We start from the raw sequence: 18,386 nt of genomic DNA, 5'->3' as shown, positions 1-18,386 counted from the left end.
GAGCCAGAGCACAGAGTGAGTGTGTTAGTGAGATGTGATTCCTGGCAAAATGTTTTGTCTTCCTCTCTGGAACTACCCTGAGTCTCTGGAGACAACTGATCTAGGTAGTGCTTCCCAGGCAAAAATGCTGACTGAGATTCTTAATTCTACTGGGATGGCAGACCTTTGGATCAAAGCAAGATGTAGGACTCCATTAATATTATAAAATGTTTTTTTTCCCAACTGCAGTGCTCTATCCACTGTGTTTCCTGGTGCTTTGAGAATTGAATCCTATTAATGAAAGTTTATTGCCTTGTTAAAAATCATTTCTGAAGCATAATTAAACTACATGCATCATATAGTATGGGTCATGGGAGACCAGAAAACTGCATTAAAAGCATTATAGTACAGTTGATTATTTTTAATCTGAGGTTCTGTGGTGAATGAAAACCAAGTATTTGTCATAGAGTACTGGTTCTAATCCAGCCACTAAAAACCATGGGAAATAGGTATGAGTATTGACCTGGAAAGAGACCACTGGTGTATTATTTGGAAAAAACAAAAACAGAAACAAAAAACAACAAGTGTCAGATTTCAATGTTCAGAATAATTCCACTTCTGTAAAATAAATATAGAGATGTTTATATCTAGGTGTACAAGAGTGAGTGTGAGACAGGTAGAGACTGAAAGAAAGAGAGATTGATTATGAATGAAATTGCACGAAACCAATAACAAGAGTTATATGAGTGGGGGGCAGGGGGGGCAAGTTGAGAGTGGTCCTGGCCAGACTGGATAATCAGTTAGATTATCCAACTGATAATGGGTCGGGAGACATCACTCTTACTAACTTATAAAATACAAGTTTTCCCTTTGCTAGATGTTGATACTTCTTGAATGTAGGAGTATCCATAAGAGCCTTTGGCTGAAAGTGCTCCTTAGACAGCACAATCTCAAGTCACTGAGAACATTCTGACATTAGGCTAAGAGTTCCCTCTGAGGGCTGAGCAAGGCAGAGAGCACAGATATCTTCTGGCCAATGTGTCGCCTCTGCTTTCCCACAGGAGGCCCTGGATTCACCCCCGGTGGGAGCCCTCACCATCTCCTGGGGTCAGCACTCTCTACTTCCCTCTGACCCTCCCATCCATCTTCCTTGGTCGTGCCCCAGGTCATGACCTTTCACCTGACCCCTTGCAGCAGCCTCTTTTCTAATCATCACAGTTTTAAACAAGCATGACAGTAATACCTGGGCATTGTTAAAAAAAAAAAAAAAATGCCATCAGTTTACAAGTAAGAACACAAAAAAGGTCTCCATTTTCCCTCTGCACTTCCACAGCTGAAAACCCCAGAGGTAACCACCGTAACTAGTAGCTCCCTTCTGTAACTAGTCTTTTTATATGCAAGAAGTAGACTTCAGTGAATGTATTTTTAGTTTACTCAAACGGATTTATATTTTAAATAAATCTTTGAAAAGGGCTTTCCCTGTATATATCCCAATGAATTTTCTGAATATAGCGTTTTGACCGAATTGCTTCTCAAATGATATATTAGTAAGATCTTTTTCAGCAGCATGTGACAGAAAATAAATTGATTGGTTCGGTTAGCTAAAAAATCTGGTATCAGACATGGCTCTCAGTAGGGTTTGAACAATGCCACCTAGACTCACGCTCTCTGTCTGTCTCTGTCACCCTCTTCTGCTTGTGTCTGCCTTTTCTTCTTTCTTCTGTCTCTTCCTTCTCATTCTGTCTGTCTCCCTCTCCTTCTCTGTACATTTCTCTGTGTTCTTGTCTTTCTATCTGTCCTCTCTATCCCTATGCTGTGTTCTTATTGGATTCAGTCTTCGACTGGGGTTAGAAAAATGAGTCTTAAACCATCCTTAACTCATGAGTCTGCAAGAGCAGAAACCTAAATGCTCTTTCTTATGGAAGAACTTTGGCAGCCTTTGCTTGAGTCTCACTTGTCTTGACTAATCACCATGGTGGGATGGTACACCTGGTTGCTGGGCAGAGGTGAGGCGATGTGGCTGTCAGGTTTACCTGAAGTGTATGGCATGGGAGAACAGCAGTTCCCTCTGGAAGAAGGATGTGGGCAGACAAGAGTAGCAGACATCAGCTTCTGTTAAGCTGGTTGAGGGACATGCAGATATCTTTATGGAGCCTCAACAACATGGCAAAGGTTTGCTATTCCCACCTCTTCTTGTTTTAGGCCAAACATCCCTAGATCCTTCCACTGGCCTCGTAGGCAAACTTTTTAGACTTTTAACCATTTTGATCCCCTTTCCCTCTTCAGTGCTGTACTTTGTCCTGTGTTTGACATCAAATGCGACCCTCCTTTAAAATGTCTCACTTCACCCAATGAACTATTCCCTGCAGCAAGGGATCTTGCAAGATCTCCTCGTTGATACCGAATTGCCACCCTTTCCCTTGGCAGCCCAAGAACTTGATGACTTTTATCTGCAAAAACTCTTCCAACCATTTCTTAGTCACAGGTTTTCTTTTAAAACAGGTTTACTTGTTAAACATATGATTCTGACTCAAAGATTGCATATTTCATCCTGTGCTAGAGAGAAACATGTCCACACGTCTTCAGGCTCTCCCGGTAGCACCGCTCAGTTTTATAACATGTACGTGAAAAGTGGCTGTCATTGTGAACTTGTGTCACACAGTGACATTTGTTTTCCCAAAGAGATTGAAATGTGCTTCTGTAAGGAAAGCGTATTATGTTTCCCCTTCTCATATACTCTCTGAGGCCTGGTTCATGCTTTTGTACATAATAGTAATATTTGTTGAGTGAATCTCATGCTAGAGGATATGAACTCTTATTTTTATATTCATTTCATCAAATATGCTTTGAGCAGTAGCTAATTGCTAGGAGCTGAGCAGAGCAGTGCAGTGGTGAAAGCTCTGAATCATAGAGCTTTTAGTCTGGAGGGGAATACTGGTAGTCAATAGGGAATTATGGTAAAATGGTGGCCCTAGAAATCAAAGAGAACTTGGTCTCCAAAGCAGCGGAAGCTCTGGGAGGAAGTAACAGTGAGGCTGGGATCTGTTTAATATGCACATTATATTTTACATATATATTTTTATATTTACATGTCATATATTTACATAGGTAAAGGGAAGAAGAGGAGGCATGGGGAAAGAAGGTTCCAGAAAACAGCATGTGCAAAGTCTCAGAGGTTTCTCAGTGACATCTTATCAACTCTAGGCTAAATTCTTACCTTGTCTTTCAGTGCTTTTCCCAACATGTCCTCAGTCTGTTTTTCCTACCTCAGCTCCCACCCACGAGTGATCTATTATCGTATCCTGAGTATATGCTTCCTCATAGCCCCGTGTTGCTGCCTGTGTCTTGCATTCCTTTTCTTTCCTGATGAACTCTTACCTTTCACTATTCAGGCAAAATATGTCACCTTCTCTACCAACTGGCCAGGCTTCATTCCTAAAGATTTGTTGTTTCTTCCTCTGAGTGCCCACAGAATATTAAATATCAATTATCATTTATCTTAATCATTGGTTTAGGTCCTTCTCAGCCTACACTAGAAGCTCCTTGAGAGTCACCCTCCAGTTCACCTGTCCTGTGCTCTTCTGATCAGTCCCCAGTAGCTGCTCCAGGCACATTTAGCTGATTCTCTGAGATGTGACTTGTGGTTGCTTGGGCAGACTTCAATGTTCATTTTTCTGCCCTTCTAGAATGTGCAATGTAGCAAATGGTTAAGGACGAGGCCTGGGATGTTAGACAGCCTGGATTCAATCCCAGCTTGAGCAGTTATCAGTTGTCTCATCTTGAGAAGTTACCTAAATTTTCTAGGTTTTAATCTACTCAGCTGTAACATTATACTAATAATAGTACCTTCTCTTTGGAGTTTATGAAGAATGAATAGCGGAATGCATGCAGAGAACATAAATCAGTACATGGTACGTAGTAAGGATTCAGTAAATGTTAGCCACACTGTCATTCCATTATTGTTTGTTTTTTTTTCAAATGAAAATTTCTACTGGTTGTTGGGGTGCCTTCCCAGACACTGGTAGCTGCCTTTTCCTTTGTGTTGAATGACTGAGAGTCCTTCAAGGTTTGCCCCTCAGCCAGCCAGCACTGGGCCTCTCCCCATTTCCTTTGGAGAGCTCACCCATTCAATGGCCTCACCAGCACCTCTGCTGTCATCTCTCCTGCAGTTGTGTCCCATGCTGGACTCTGGGGTCCCATCTCTGCCTGTCTCTTTAGCCTCTTGCCTTAAGTTTCTGTCTGTCTTCTTAATTCCAATGTGCCCAAAGTGGAAATTTCCATCATAAACTAATACCCTTTTCTACTTTGTACATCAAAGGTGCATCTATTAGTCATCTTTTAGTCATTTAAATGCAATTCTTTGAAATCATCATTGACTTACCTACCATGACCACTGGATGCCAAATCGTAGATGTATTTTCATAAATATCTTTCCAATCCATCTTCTTCTTCCTCACTCCTTTCCCCCCTCCCATTGCTTGGTTGTTGCAATAGGCTTTTAGTTATTATTCCTGTATATTATCTTATTTGTCAGGAGTATCTTTAAGTTATTTAAATATATTTCTTTTTTTTCCATGGGTCCTCAGCTCAAAAAGCATATAGAGTGCCACATAATCTCCTTCTTCTTCCTAAATAGGCTTGCTTTGATATCAACTTGCCCATTTCTTTTTACCAGCATTACCAGAGCATGGACTTTGGTGGAAATGAGTGTAAGTCCCGGTTTTACTGTATCCTGGCCGTATGATATTAGTTGAGTGGATTGAACTCTCTGGGGCTCAGTTGCCTCATATTGAAAATGTGGATAAGGGGTGCCTGGGTGGCTTTTGATTTTGGCCCAGGTCATGATCTCAGGGTCATGTTATTGAGCCCGCAGCAGGCTCTGTGCTGAACATGAAGCCTGCTTAAGACTTTCTCTCCCTCTGCCTCTCCCCCATACCCAGAGTGGCTATAGGAATTAGATACAGTATAGAATACACCTCTGGCTGCATAGTGTGCCCTCGGTGAGTGCATGGCACCTCTGTTAGGAATAGTGGTCATTGTAGCAGAGAGAAGAAACAGACAATTATGGTACAACTGGAGAGCAGCTGTGTTGCAGGCATAGACAAAGAACTATGAAAACCCAGACCGGAGATGGGGAACCAATTACAGATCTCTAACAGAAGGAATTCTCTCTTGTTGTTTTTTTTTTGGGGGGGGAGTGCAGAAAGAACTTTCTAGGTGATAGGACTCTTGAGCTGAGTCTGGAAGGGTGGATGGGGCAGTCATCCAGTGCCTGGTGCCAGACTCTCCTAAATTCAATCCACACATGTCCTAAACTTAGGATACCTTGGAAACCTTCATGTGTGTTCAGTAAGCCCTGCCAGGATGTTTTCAGATGGCAGTTTTGGCAGATTATTCCTTTATCTTTAGTCTATAATAGCTCAGGAAGACCCCCTCCTAGATAGCTGATACTCCCCTTCTTGCAAGTTTTCTGATCTCGAAGGCACAGAAGAATATTTAACAGAGAAGAGAACAGTAAACATTAGATCTACAAATTGCACAGGGGTTATGGCTCCTGCAGAGGCCCAGTCTGATGCCCTTCAGGTCTCTGATGGAAAGGCTTCTCTCCCTGTCTCACCAGCCCCCAGTTTTTTCTTCCTGGAATGCAAGTTCTCACTCTGCTCTTGGGTACATTCTCAGTTCCCCTTTATGTCCTTGGCTCCTGATGAATATCCCTGATGGGGTCTTTCTTCATTGATCCTCTAGGTGACTGACCACTTGCCAAGCTCCTTGGGAACATAAGGAAAGCCCTTTAGCTTTTGTTTTTGTTTTTGGTTTTTTTTTTTTTTTTTTTTTTTTTTTAAAGCTTCTTCTGCTTCTCCATCTCTTTCAAAGGGGAACCAGAGCAACTGGAATATTACAAAACCAGTTACTACAACCAGAAAGATAAATCTCTTTATCTAGAACTCTGCCACAAAATGTTTGGCTAGATCACCTACTGGAGGGAGCACTGCTATGCAGCCACATTTAACTGAACACCACAATTAAACCAGACTATATATTACTTGTTTACTTGCTGTGTTTATCTATATAACATCTGCCCCCAAATTTAATGGCCTGAACAATAGTGTATTATTATTAGATCTCACAATTCTGTGCACCAGGAATTTGGGCTTGGCTTAAGTCTCTTGGTGGTCTTTAGCTGGAGACTGAACTAGCCTAGGAGGGTCCAAGGCAATTTATCACATGCATAGCACTTTGGTGAGGTCATCTGGAAAGCTGGGCTCAGCTGGGCCCCTCTCCCTGTCCACAGGGTTCCAGGTCTCTATACATGATCTCATGTTAAATCATATAGGAAATCTAACAGGCCTTTTTTTTTTTTTTTTTTTTTTTAAGAGGCTCTGAGAAACCAAGAGCCCTCTTATTTTTTTTTTTAAAGATTTTATTTATTTATTTGACAGAGAGAAATCACAAGTAGATGGAGAGGCAGGCAGAGAGAGAGAAGCAGGCTCCCCGCCGAGCAGAGAGCCCAATGCGGGACTCGATCCCAAGACCCTGAGATCATGACCTGAGCCGAAGGCAGCGGCTTAACCCACTGAGCCACCCAGGCGCCCCAAGAGCCCTCTTAAAAATTAGTCTCAGGACTGGCATACAATACTTTTCATGAACTCTTGGTTGCAGCAGTCACAAGACAGCCCAGATCCAAGGGAAGGGACGGACTCTCCACTTGGGGATGGGAAGGGTCAAAGTATTTGTGGCCATCCAACACAATTACATCCTCTTATAAAAACTAAGTTGTAATTAATCCCCTTTTACATATAAGACACCGAGTGATTTGTCAAATGTTGGAAGGAATAACCATGAAAGAGTTGGGATTACAACTGTTTTTCTTGCTAAAGGCAAAAATGCCCCTGTAACTGATAAATTTACTGATTCAGTGGAGCTCTCTATTCCCTTAGTCCAAAGTCCTAAAGACCACTAGCTTGCACTTTATGAGTTGGGAACTGTTGGGGGTAAGTTGTGGTGAAAGATTTGTCTTCCTGATCCCATTGTGATACTTGGGTCTCAGCAGCCAGGTGCTACTTTGTCTCTTCTCTCATGCACTCGATACTTCTCTCTTTAGTTGACCTTGATTAGACATTTGGTCTCAGAGACCGTCTAGGATGTTGCCTTCAATCCTTTCAGGTAGGAGAACTGGGCCTGGATTAAGTCCATAAGAAGATACTACATATAATCAAATTCATTGCTTATAACCAATATGATCTCAATCCTTCCATTCACTTTTAGGGACCAACGCATTCACTATTTTGTTTCTTATAATTGACTGCCAGAAGAGATGGTGAACCAAGTGACTTCCATATTATTTGTTAAATAATTTAGAGCCCCTGATTCCAAAATGCACTTGAATCTATTTGAATTCATATATATTTGTGTGTATATCTATATATACTCTCTGATCTTTTACTTACTTATGTATATGTATATACACACACACATATACGTATATATACTTATATGCTTAGATATTAGATATATACATAAAAGATCAGAAGGAATAGAGGTAAAAATAATAACTATTATTTATTAATATTTATGTGCCAGGAACTTTCTATTTTAAAACATTTTGTCATCAATTCTCACCGTCAAACAAGGAGGTGGACACAGTTATTCCCCCATTACATGTGAGGAAGCTAGATCGTGGAGAGGTCATATAACTGATCCTGAGACCACAGAGCTAATAAATGGTTAAGGCAGGGAGACTTGATACCCAGATCAAGACATAGAGTTGACTGCTCAAATCTCCTCTAATTCTGAGAATCTAAGGTTCCAAGTTACTCTCCTTGCTCCTTCTGCTTTCCCTGTGGTTGGATGGCAGGAAGTGAGGAGGAAGAGTTTTCCTTAATTGCAGGACGAGTGGGGAAGAGATTAGCATGGAGCTTAAAATACATGACTGTCTTCTAAGAGTTGTCAAAGTAAATTGTGTCCCCAGAGACATTTAAAAGCAATTTGAGCACACATTTACACATGGCTGCAGTTGGGGGAAGCGGTGGCTGGTGTATCAAAGGGGATTTTAATGGAGTTCTATAAGCAATAGTTTGAAATGCTTTTGCATAAGACATTTCTTTGCAAAAACTCATGCCACGTCTTAGTTAATCCGGGCCATCTGGAACCTCACTTGTCACTTAAACATTCATTTAACCGCTTTGTAAAAGTATTCTAATTAAAGAAGAATGGGACTTGTCCAGAGGAAGTCTAGAGAACAGATATTGCAGATAAATCTATCCCTAAGATGAGACAAAACTGCTTTCCCTGATGAGCACTGCCCACCTAGCCTGTCAATCAACAGTCCTTCCTCCTGAATTTATTGTAACTCAGCTTCTTTAGTGGAGCACGCAGCAATGTTGATTACAGTGGACATTTTCCAGTTCAAAAAACTTTTGGTGACTCATCCTGGCATAGCAAAAACTTTTTAGACAGTGGTTCTCAGGGTCCCCAGACCACCAGCAGCGGTGTCACCCAGGAACATAACAGAAATGCGAATTCTTGGGCCTGGTTCCAGATCTTCCAGCAACCTGTTTCAGCAAAGCCTCTAGGCGATTCTGTTGCATGCTGCAGTCTGAGAACCACTGCCTTTCAGCCGGCCTTTTTAGATGTATTTTTTTCTATGTCCTTACAAACACTCTGTGGTCCAGCTAACTTGTATTCTTTTTACGTTTATATGGCTATGTGGAGACATGGATATAGATTTATGGTTTTATTTTATATATTTATATATGATAAAATATATATGTAATAAATATATAGTTATTTATATATTTAATATATAATATAAATTTATGTACTATATATAAATTATATATTTTTGATATATATAAATTTTTACATAAATTTTATATACACATATATATATATATAAAATTTCTGTCTTCAGGCCTTTGTCCAGACTGTTTATAGTACATGGATCACACTTTCTTCTCTACCATCCTGACCCAGGCTCTGGTGTCCACTTTAAGAGACATTTGTTGGAGAAACCTTCCCATCCCTCTACCAAATATGGCCCTTACATCCCAAAAACTTGGTCCCACATTGTAATGGAATTAATTTTAAATGGTAGTGGCTACGGGTTTATTATGTATTCAACCCATTCTGTGAACACCCCCTCTATTGAGCATTGTACGAGGCGTTGGGGATATAGTGGTAAATGAAGCAAACATTTCTGGATCTTATAAATCAGGTAAGGTGGACTTTTCTCACCCCCTGTCATAGATCATAGCTCTTTGAGGGAGTGCGGGTGTCTTGTACCGCCAGGTGTCCCCCAGGCTGTATTAAGTTATGGTGAGCAGGGCAGAAGACAACGTACTAGGCTTCTCTGGTCTGCAGAGGATGCATGGGAGTCTTGTGCGCTCATTGGTAGTGGCACACTGTAGCGTGTGCCGAGCAAACGGAGGCCATACTATTGGGGCACCTCACTCCTTCTAAACCAGGCTTTCTTAACCTCACCACTGTGGATGTTGTAAATTAAGTGATTGTTTTTTGTGGAGTGAGGGACAGTCTTATCCATCGTGAGACATGTAGCACCTCTGACTTCTACCCACTGGTGACAATAGTATCACCCTTCCCAGTTGTGACAACGACAGATGTCACTAGACCTTGCCAAGTACCCCTTGGTGAGCCAAACCAACCTGAGTTGAATCCAACTGGGTGTATGTTTCCTACAGGAAGTAAAACTTCAGAAAAATATAAAAATTCTCCTTTGATGTCTGTAGGAGCATTATGCAGAAAAAGAATTCGAGATAGAAATGTACAATTGAGCCAGAGGGTGAAGCTGGAGGTTAAAGAGAATCAGTTGTGGAAGGAACTTTCTTAACTTCAGGACAGTCTTAAGTTTAGAAAGTAGCGCAGTGGGCTATGGTGAGTTCCCCGTCCCTGGGAATTCAGGTCTGGATACAATTCATTTTAGAGAAGATTTGGGGATTTCAGGATTTTGAGGATCCTACAGGTTCTGAGATTCAGCGATTCTGATTGTTTCTAAAGTAGCTTTTAAAAAATAGAATCATCCCTTGGGGACTTTGGGAAGGGGGCAGAGTGAAGTAATAATGATGAAATTGATGTCCTGGCCTTTGAGTCAAACTGCCTGGACTAGATCCCAGCTCAGCGCTCACCTTGGGCACATTCTGAGCCTTCTGTGTGTTTGTTTCCTCATCTACAAAACCGGTGCCTTCATAGTTCCTGTCTCAGGAGCCGCTGTGGGGATTAAATGAGATAATCCAGGGAGAGCCCTCGGTAAGTAAACTCAGCCAGTGCGCTTTGCCTGATGTCCAGAGAGATTGCAAATCTAGCTACTTCTGCCTAGTGGTGGTGTTATGTGTGTTTTGGAGCAGTTCATGAAAGGATAAATAGTTTTGTTATTCGCAGAGGTAATATAATTCAAATATAGAATGAAAAAACAGCCACGACAGGTAGCCAGTCTGATTTCTGTCTGGTTCCTGAACTGTAAACAAAGGTTAGAATTTTTAAGGAAACTCCATTAGTCAATTAACACTCGGGCTCAATTTTTATTAATCATTTTATTCAGTGATGTTTATTTTCACTTACTTAATTTAGATTCTTGAATGCAGACTTCAAGAGAATGTTTATTTTTCTCAATTCATTGCTAGAAAGCAAAGATTAGAAAGTTATCAAGAAAGATAGGATATGACATGGCTTACTTAGGGCAGCTGCCTCACGCGTGCCGAAGCCTTGGTAAGAATCTTGAACCCATCAGTCACGTGGCTGCTATGATCGGAGTTCCAAATAAAAGCCTCATATTTTCTACTCTGTGTTACTTAAAAATCAAAGTATGTCTGTCATTAGACAGCATCGGGCTGGATATGATAGAGGGGAAGATTCAAGTCAAAGAGATACTAAGACACAGTTTGGTATTTTTCCTTTTCATCCTTCCCTACCCCTTCCAACTTAGCCAATCCAATTCAAATAACATAAATAACATAAAATTATTTTTTTCCTTTTACTGATTGCTGATTTTTAAAGTAGAAAATAAAGGACTTTTCCTAGGCTTACCCAACCACCCCACAGCATGCGAAAATAACTTTCTACAATTGTCTGTGCAAGAGGCCAAGGATGCCTCCCCCTTAGCCCCTGTGGAACGAGCTGTCCAAGTAACCTTCTTTCAGGCATCCATTATCCAGCATACTTACTGCTTAGGTCAAAAAGGGAAAAGACTGGTGAAATGTGTATAACATCCATGGTATTCCCACTTGAGGTTGAACTTCAAAGGGAAATCTGCCATCACTATTTACTTCTCCATGGCAGGAGCTCCTAGTAACCTCAGGTAATGCAAATAAAGTGAGAACACTGGATGAGCAGACCATGGAGAGATCATTTAAAAAAAAAAATTAAATCTGGGGCGCCTGGGTGGCTCAGTGGGTTAAAGCCTCTGCCTTTGGCTCAGGTCATGATCTCAGGGTCCTGGGATTGAGCCCCGCATCGGGCTCTCTGCTGGGCAGGGAGCCTGCTTCCTCCTTTCTCTCTGCCTGCCTCTCTGCTTACTTGTAATCTGTGTCTGCCAAAGAAATAAATAAAATCTTTAAAAAAAATTAAATCTAACTATTGTTATTGAGGTATAGTTGACATATGATATTATATTACTTAGATGTACAACACAGTGATTTGACACTTACGTACTTTATGAATGATCACCACAATAAGTCTAGTTGCCATTGGTCTCCATACATGTTATTGCAATGTTATTGACCATATTCACTATGCTGTACTTTACATCCCCATGACTTATTTTTTTTACATTTGGAAGTTGGTCTCCTTTGATCGTCACCTATTTTGCCCATCCTCCCCCACCCCGACTATGAACACAAGGAGATTTTATTGTGCACAAGATAGATATTCATCATGCCGTGGGAATGAGGCGATCACTCCGGCCAAGAAAGACTTTCACAAAAATGTTCTGAGTGCTAATATGACTATCTATTCTAAAGTCTTCTTCTGTACATTCTGTTGTCTTCCCAACATGACCCTCTAAATATCTATATCCACATAAGGAAGTTTAAAGTCTCTTTGCAGCTAAGATGTCCTGCTTCCTCAAACTGACCTTTTGTCCCATAACATACTTAACTTTGCCTTGTCTTCTGCACTTTTGCATTTCTGTAACAATGGAGACCCAACCAAATTCCTTGAAATCTTGTCTTCATTTAACTTTTGTTCCAAGCCTCAAAAATCATAAATCATACAGCAAAAATAGGGCAACATCTGTTCTTCGCTTAGCCCTTGATTGCTTCCTTTGGGATGGTAGATGAAGAGATGTTATAACTTTGAGCTATGATCTGAAACTACATTGAATCAAACAAAGATAATCTTACCTAGAACAAAGTATCTATGAAGGACATGTCTGACATTCAAAATCATTTTTATGGAGGCAGAAAATTTTGCTGGGAAGAGACTAACTTAAGCCAACTTTGTTAGTTATCTGGAGTTGTCATAATGAGTACCACAAGCTAGGTGGTTGGAACAGGAAATGTGTTGTCTCACAGTTCTGGAAGCTAGAAGTCTGAGATCAAGGTGTCAACAGAGTCATGCTCCCCCTGAAACCTGTAGAGGAAGGATTTTTTCCTTGGCTCTTCTTAGCTTTTGGTGGTTTGCTGACAGTCTTTGGTGTTCCTTGGCCTGCAGAGGCATCATTCCAATCCTCCATCTCTGAGTATATCTGAATCTGTGTCCAGATTTCCTTTTTTCTAAGGACGTCAGCCATATGGGATCAAGGCCTACACTAATGTCTTTATTTTTACTGTATTACCTCTGTGAAGACTCTGTGTACAAATAAGGTCATATTCCAAGGGACTGTGGGTTAGAACTTCAACATATCTGTTAGGGAAGGGAGACAGGACACAACTCAATCTGGGATACCAGCTTAAGCAAAAAAAAAAAAAAAGGAATTTATTGGAAAGATATTTGATGACTTACTTAATTGAAAGAAGAGCTAAAGCAAGAAGACCTAAAAAGGCAAGAGCATGGTTGCCCAATCACCCAAGGAGCAGGACCTACTTCCAACCCCACTAGGAAGCTGCTGTATCAAGCGGCCTCCACTGACTTTCCCATCTTTGCATCACTCCACATGGCATTCAGAATCCCAGGAGAAAGTCTGATTGGGTCACTACGTGGCCAGAAAAATTGGGAGCGCCATCATTTGCTCTCCCAACAACATGAAAACAACAGAGAAGAGATAATTCCCAAAGGCTTTGGATTGCTATTACCAAAATAAAGGAGGTAGAATATTAAATGAATAAAACTAAATGTCTTATCTAGACTCTCCAGCAGGAAATGAGGAAGGGAGCACAATTTGGGAAAAAATATTTTCATGTAGTCCAAATTCATGATAAATTCTATGTTCATAATAAATCCTTGATGATTATTAATATGGCCATTCAGAAGAGTTTGTCAATCTGATATGATTTGCCTTTCCTGTAAGTCAAGATCATGGAGGGAATTCCAGCTACTCTGGATTCTTTTACTACATTGTCTTTAGTTATGTTCTGCTACCATGTCAGGTTTATAGATAGAGAAAATGAGTTCCCAAGTGAGTCTTTCTCCCAATCTTTGGTCCCTTGTTCCCTGTACTCTGGTCCAGGTCAGGACACCTGCTGTGTTGCTGGCCACAGGAAGCCTCCAGTCACGTTATGGTCGGCTGCTCCCTGATGCCTTCAAGGGAAGGGTATAATTCACCCCTCTCCACTTCAGAGGCACCCTCTTCTCATGTTCTGGCACGGAGGGGGCTCTCTTTCTTATTCCACCCTCTTTCCCAAGTCATCCCACCACCACCTCTTCAAAGAATATAGCCATTGTTATGTTAGTTAAGCTTTGAATTAAGAAAAAAGAAGAGGTGGGAAAAATTAAAGCCAGTTGCATAAAATGAGGGATATAAGGGGGTGTCTCATCATTAAATGGTATAAAATCTTAAAGAATAGACTTATCCTCCAAGCTTTCTGTTTGCACTTATTCTTTGAAACTTCCAAAGAACAAAGATCTGATAGACCTACTGGAGTATTTTGCCTGTTGTTAAATTCCCTGAATGGCCTGGGTATGAAGGTGGTGATCTCCAAGACTGGAATAACATGCAGGGAGCAGTCTGAGAGTTAGAGACCACATCACTGAGTGGAGCAGGTTGCATCTCTCTCTGGAGGAAAGAAGGAAGCTAGTACACTGGCAGAGCAGGGACTGGTAAGCAGTTTGTCCCATGAAGGAGAGCACATCCCAATAAATGAGGGTGAGGTGCTCTCTACTAGTAGGTAGGATATGGTGAAGCAGGGAGTATTTGAAATTTTACATTCTTGGCATCAGAGAAACAATTAAATGGCCTAGTCGCGAAGTATTGCGTGTCATTTCTGTTCATAACTCCTTGGCCAGACAAATCATTTGGCCCCATCCAACTACAAGGAGGTCAGAAGCACATGTGCCCAGAAGGGAGAGTTGGATATATTTAGCAAACAGCAGCATTGACTTCTACTTGTCAAAATGCAGACTCCCTCCCCAACAGACTTGGATTCAGGAGATCCTTGGAATCTGCATTTTAAATGGGCCTCCTCAAGTGAATCTGATGCAAGGGAGAAGAGTGGAGTCTCTGGAACACTGACTTAGAACTTCACCTCAGGATAGCCAGGTGATCAAGAGGATGGAAGCAAATCTGATATCCAGTTCTTAGTGCTCAGATGTAGGGGCAAGCCTGGGAGACTTCATCTTGTTATCAAAGGGGGCCACCGATGCCTGGACACTGCGGTCCAGAGGGCTAGACAGAAGATCCTAAAGTGCCCAGGCATGGAGGTAAGTGTTGGAGCCGCGCCTGAGACAAAGCAGGCCCTCAGGTGTGTATCAAGCGTCTCAGTGACAGGGAGAGGAAGAGGGCTGTGGGGCCAACTCCAGCAGTGACTCTCAGCCATGATCTAAGGTTGATACTTGTGTCCACAGAAGTCATGGGCAATATCACATCCCATTATGTAATTGCTTCTTTCTTACCTCTGTCCTTTACTGGCATCATTTTCCCTTCCTCTACGACCCTCTCTCTCTGCCTTCTCCCCATTATTTTCTCTTCTTTTCCTTCCTTATTTTTCTTCTTAGTTCCCCTTCCAACTTTCCTCTTTCCAGCATTTCCTCTTCGTACACCCCTCTCCTCTCTGCTCCTTCTCCACTCTTCTTTCTCCCAAATCATTCTTTCCTCCTTCTCCCTCTCATTCCTCCTTTCCCAGGGTACCCACGCCTTCTGTTCTCTCTCCAGGTATTATGCCATCTGCTGCCAGCCTCTGGTCTATAGGAACAAGATGACCCCTCTGCGCATCGCATTAATGCTGGGAGGCTGCTGGGTCATCCCTATGTTTATCTCTTTTCTCCCTATAATGCAAGGCTGGAATAATATTGGCATCATTGATCTGGTGAGTACCTGTGCAGACCCTGCTAGTTTCCTCTCTTGATGAACTTTATTTTCTTGGAATTCTAAATAAACAAACAATATCAGGTTGGGTGGATAGTCTAAGAAAGATTCTGATAGTGGTCTGAGTGATAACGGTAACAGCCGATAAATGCAAGCTAATATTTTGGAATGTTTGCTGTATGCCAGAACGTATGCTCAGACTCTACATAGGATCCTGATAGCATCCTTCTCTCATCTCATCCAGATGAGGAAGGTCAGGCTCAAAAAGTTGAAGTGACATGCCCAGTAAATAGCGGAACAGGTACTCAAAGCTTAGCATTCAGACTACAGAGCCCGAGGCATGTGAGGTGCCCCGAGAGGCCTTCAGCCCATTTCATGGCTTCCGGTGATCTGCAGAAAACATGCCACATGGGTAGAGGCTTCCAGAGAATGGAGCCTTCCAGAGGCTCCTGGGCCAGGAGTGAAGAGAACTTGATCTTGAGCCCAGCTCTGTCCCTGACCCTGAAGGACTGCAATGAGAAGGTGCACTGGTCTTTAGTGGAGGAGCGTGTCTTGCAGGGGTGCAGGAGAGCAGCACGGCATGTGTGTGCCAGTCATTTGCCAGCCCCTGTCCAGATGATCTTCAAGAGTCTTCCAGCTCTGACACACGGTGCTGATAGTGCCAAACTTGCAGTGAAGATCCAGAGTTACCATGGGGTTCACTGGCAGTGATAGATCCCTAAGGAAGTTGTTAAGCAGTCACTTTTCAGGGGAGACCATGTTGAGGTAGGAAGGGGATTGGAGATGACAGATTGAGAGCAGGCTTCCATCCAACAATCCTAGTGAGAGTAGGAGCTGCTTGTTCTTCTCTCCACCACATTCCCAGCCCCTAATCTTGCCTTGTTCTTTGTCCAGGAGAGGATATCCAAGCCAAGGCTGGGCCAGGATTTGCATGTGGTATGTCAGAACAAGAGTTCCTTGGGCTTCTGAAAGAAATGCTGGGGACAAACGAGTGGAGACGTAAAAGGGGATTCATACCAGGGAGACTGTATGGATATGTTCTTGAGTCCTATCCTTCTTCTTTCAAACTTCCAGTTTCACCATTTTCAAGGGAGATGACATTCAAGTTTCCAATGACCAGTAGAGTAATAATTATGGCCGGCCAATGTTGAACACTTACTGTTGGCCGAGTCCATGTTTACTTAATCATCACTTCTGTAACCCTCACTCGGGCCTCACAACCATGCCATGAGGTTGATCCTATCATTGTCCTCAGGAAAGGAGCATCGGAGAGGTTAAGTTATGAGCTGAAGCCAGATTGGCAGGGAGTGGTCGTGACTCTAGCTACTGCACTCCAGAGTCGAGGCTCTTAATCCCTGTGCTAGACTTACTCCCTAATGAAGATGGCATTTAGAAGCATAAGCTTTTTGTGCATCAGAACTTTCAAAAAGAGTACAACTCTCTTACCTTTGGATATAGAATTTCTAAGGGAAATCATTTTAGAGAATTGCTGTCCATTTTGAGGGTGAGATAGAGGCATCCCCAATTCACTTCATGCAGCTGGGGAATGGGGCATCTGCTTGCTCTGAACATGCCTAGTATTTGCTCCATGACGCTGTGATCGCGTTGCCTATCTTTCCACTCACCTGCACACTGAACTGGCCTAGAGAGAAGCTAGCATGACCCATACGTTCACAATACTGATATAGCTGCTTCTCACCATTCGCAGTAAGTGGGTTCTATAAAGTTGCCACAAGTCCCAAATTAGCAAATACTAACTCTGCTCCTTGGAGAAATACAGGGTTAGTTTCCTACAGGTTCTGGTCATAATATCTTCATCGACTAGTCAATACATAATATATGCTGCTTAGCAGAGAGGCCCACGAGATATATGGTAACTGTAAGGCTGATACAAAATAATGGAAAATAGAATCTGCAAACACCAATCAGAAGAAAGCTGGTGTAGCTGTACTATTATCAGTGATAAAATATATTTAAGGCAAGCCGTACTGCTTGAGATAAAGAGAAATATTTCCTTATGAGAAAAAGGTCAATTCAATAGGAAGGTATACTTTAATCTTATAATATGCTATGAGACAAGATGCTAGATAAAACACAAATAAGATAACATGTATGTATTATATATGTTATTCATGCATTTGCTCATGTATGTGTTCACAGGGGATGCAGGCTGACCTCGGACAGCTCTCTTCAGCCAAGGGCTCTTCCTAGACAAGGCTGATAACACAGAGCTGTCAGTAGACAGAGTTTATAGTAGGGAGAAAAGTCTGTCAATCTTTACAAGAGATCACACTATCTAATACTAGTGAGGTTTATTCCAGGAATGTAACACAATCACTATAATTCACTGTATTAATAAAAGAAAGAGAGAAATACCACAAGATTGTCTCTTTACTGCCAAAAATTCATTAATAAAATTCAGTATCTATTCATGATTTTTAAAAATTCCCATCAAACTAAAAACAGAAGAAAGCATCCATAAGAAACTTCCAGCAAGTATCATACTTAATAGTAAAATATTGAAACTCCCCTCCTGAAACTGAGAATGTAAAATGATGTCCACTATTATCTCTTCTATTCAGGATTACACGAAAGGTCTTATCAAGTTCAATAATGCAAGAAAAATGATGCTAGGATGGGAAAGGAAGAAGTGAAATGTTTATTATTGTAGATCACATGAATAGTTATAGAGAAAATTCATAAGAATCTAGAAATGAAATAGTAATAACAAACTTAACACAGTTGCTGGATACATTGCCATACAAAAAAATTTTCACCAGATTTTACATACCAGCAACAAGCAATTAGGGTTAAGGACTTTAAGGTGGTACAATTTCTAATAGGATAGCAAGTCATATACTTAGGAATAAATCTGACAAAAGATTTGCAAGACATTTACACAAAAAAATTGTAAGATATTACTGAAATACATTTTAAAGGAAATAAGTAAAGGGAAGGATCACCATGTTTGTGAATTGGAAGGCTTACCATGGGA

The 18,386-nt window shown here is 41.5% G+C and overlaps 1 protein-coding gene across 5 annotated transcripts in view; it reads left to right on the top strand.

Annotated features, from left to right (window-relative positions):
• Window positions 1–18,386, top strand: part of HTR4 (5-hydroxytryptamine receptor 4) — a 183,224-nt gene that overhangs the window by 104,318 nt on the left and 60,520 nt on the right. For 3 of the 5 annotated variants that reach the window (XM_059173984.1, XM_059173982.1, XM_059173983.1), the window contains exons 5-6: window positions 15,239–15,392; window positions 16,286–16,327. In XM_059173984.1, the coding sequence (XP_059029967.1) occupies window positions 15,239–15,392; window positions 16,286–16,327 (196 nt within the window). The remainder of the gene's footprint in view (window positions 1–15,238; window positions 15,393–16,285; window positions 16,328–18,386) is intronic. The other 2 variants (XM_059173986.1, XM_059173985.1) reach the window with 1 other exon arrangement.

This window comes from Mustela lutreola, chromosome 5 (genome assembly GCF_030435805.1).
Source record: "Mustela lutreola isolate mMusLut2 chromosome 5, mMusLut2.pri, whole genome shotgun sequence".
Lineage (NCBI taxonomy): Eukaryota > Metazoa > Chordata > Mammalia > Carnivora > Mustelidae > Mustela > Mustela lutreola.
The sequence above is the reverse complement of the archived record's forward strand: the minus strand, read 5'-3'. Positions and strand labels throughout refer to the sequence as shown.